Source organism: Dipodomys ordii, unplaced genomic scaffold (genome assembly GCF_000151885.1).
Source record: "Dipodomys ordii isolate 6190 unplaced genomic scaffold, Dord_2.0 Scaffold11, whole genome shotgun sequence".
Classification (NCBI taxonomy): domain Eukaryota; kingdom Metazoa; phylum Chordata; class Mammalia; order Rodentia; family Heteromyidae; genus Dipodomys; species Dipodomys ordii.
In genome coordinates this window covers 14,564,386-14,566,175 of record NW_012267227.1, presented here as the reverse complement: position 1 = coordinate 14,566,175, position 1,790 = coordinate 14,564,386, and the positions used below count along the sequence as shown (strand labels likewise).

Sequence of the window (1,790 nt, the reverse complement as noted above, 5' to 3'; positions counted from 1 at the left end):
GATCCCGCTAGGGGGCGGCGCGCCCTACCTGGGCCGCAGCCGCGGGGTCGCCGCGCATCTCCTCCACGCCGCCGGAGGGCTTGGCGGGGCCACGGGTCGTACACGCGTCTACCGCGCCCGCCGCTTCAAGGCGGGCTTCCCGGAAAGTCTTGACCCGGGTAGGGGGGGGTGGGAAGGAAACCCTCCGAGGCCGGAGCGACGCGCGCGGCCGCCCTGTCTCCCCCGCCCATGCGCGAGGGCGCGTGCGCGTGCGCCGCGAGAAGCGCGCGAGGGAGGGGGTCGGCACCGGGGACACGCACAGCCGGCGGCGCTCAATCGCTGGACGCCCCCGCGGGGGCGGGGCCAATACGGAGGAGTGGGCGTGGCCCGCACGGAGGAGTGGGCGTGGCTTGCTGTTCCCACCGCCCCCCCCCCCAGCTCCACCTCGCCCTTTGGGCGCGCGTGCCCGATCCCGTCCACCTTCCCACTGGAGACGTGTGCAACCAGGTCCATCGGCTGAAGTGAGTGGATTCGAACCGGCCCTTCCTAGATGAGTGTTCCCGTCTGGAGATCCTTCCGCCCCACCTGGGTCTTGGGAATCTCGGGTCCGATCTTGGGTGCAGAAAACCAGCTCAGCGCATGACTTCCTACTAGGTGGGAAGCCGAGAGGCTCTTGCCTCTTGGCACTGGAGTGGCTGCCTTCTTAGACAAGTGGGCAGAAATTTGCTGCCCGACCGGATCCACTGGTCAGGACCAAGCGATGGTCGTCAGCAGTTCTGTGGTCCTGTTCCATGTTTATCATTGTTTTCCAGCAAATACGGGTTGCCCCTCCTCTGATGTGGCGAGGTTTCTTTTGCCACCAAGCTGGTGAGAGCTACCTACCTGCTTGGCTTTTGCTTCTGTGTAACAAACATCAGTTAAAGTCATTAAAAGAAAATTAAATTCTGAGTTGCAGTTGTGGATCTAAATCTAAATTTTATGTTTTAAGAAGATGGGGGTAGATGGGGTGGGAGGGTGGGATTTATCTTAATGGAAGAGCATTGGCCTAGCATGCTAGTGCAAGGCCCTGAGTTCAGTTTTCAGCTCTATGGGGAAACACAAAACAACAGCAAGCACACACGCACCAAAAGCCTAAATTTTATGTTGGACACCGATGGCCTGTGTCTATAATCCTAGCTACCCAGGAGGCTGAGATCTGAGGCTCAAGGTTGGAAGTCTGCCCAGGCAGAAAAGGCCATGAGACTCTTCGCTCCAGTTAACCAATAAGCTGGAAATGGAGATCCGACTCAAGGAGTAGAACCCCAGTGATGAGCAAAAAAAAAATCCAAGCAAGTGTGCGAGGCCCTGAATTCACACCCTAGTATCAACAAAAAGAAGCCTAAATTTTAATGGCAAAACGTAATAACAGTAAGCCAAGCAATGTGTCCTTCCTTGAGTTTGATGTCCTTGTCTTCAATTTTTGGATCTGAGTTGGTTTGTTTTCTTTTGGTGGATTTTCAGGAAGTTCTGTAGACCTTAAATCTAAATGCAAAATTCTTTATTTTTCTTAGCTTTCATCATGTTCTCAAAGAGGCCTGAGACTCAAGACTAAAAGCAATGCTGTCAGGATAATTCATTTCAAAGTGCAAGCTCCTATTTATCCTGTTTATATTGTATTTTTGCAACAGTATGTAAGTTTTACCAAATTCCATGCCACAAAAAATACAGTGAAAAAGCGACATGAAACAACGCTTTCCTCTGAAGAGTTAGATGATAGCTGACAACACTGCATGTCTCAAGTACAAGAGCATCAACTGCTTTTGGATCTCAGG

The 1,790-nt window shown here is 53.0% G+C and overlaps 1 protein-coding gene across 1 annotated transcript in view; it reads right to left on the bottom strand.

Annotated features, from left to right (window-relative positions):
• Positions 1-492, bottom strand: part of Slc30a4 (solute carrier family 30 (zinc transporter), member 4) — an 18,113-nt gene extending 17,621 nt beyond the window's left edge. The window contains exon 1 of the mRNA XM_013009967.1: positions 300-492. Coding sequence (XP_012865421.1) covers positions 300-492 — 193 coding nt within the window. The remainder of the gene's footprint in view (positions 1-299) is intronic.
• Between the last annotated feature and the right edge of the window lie 1,298 nt (positions 493-1,790).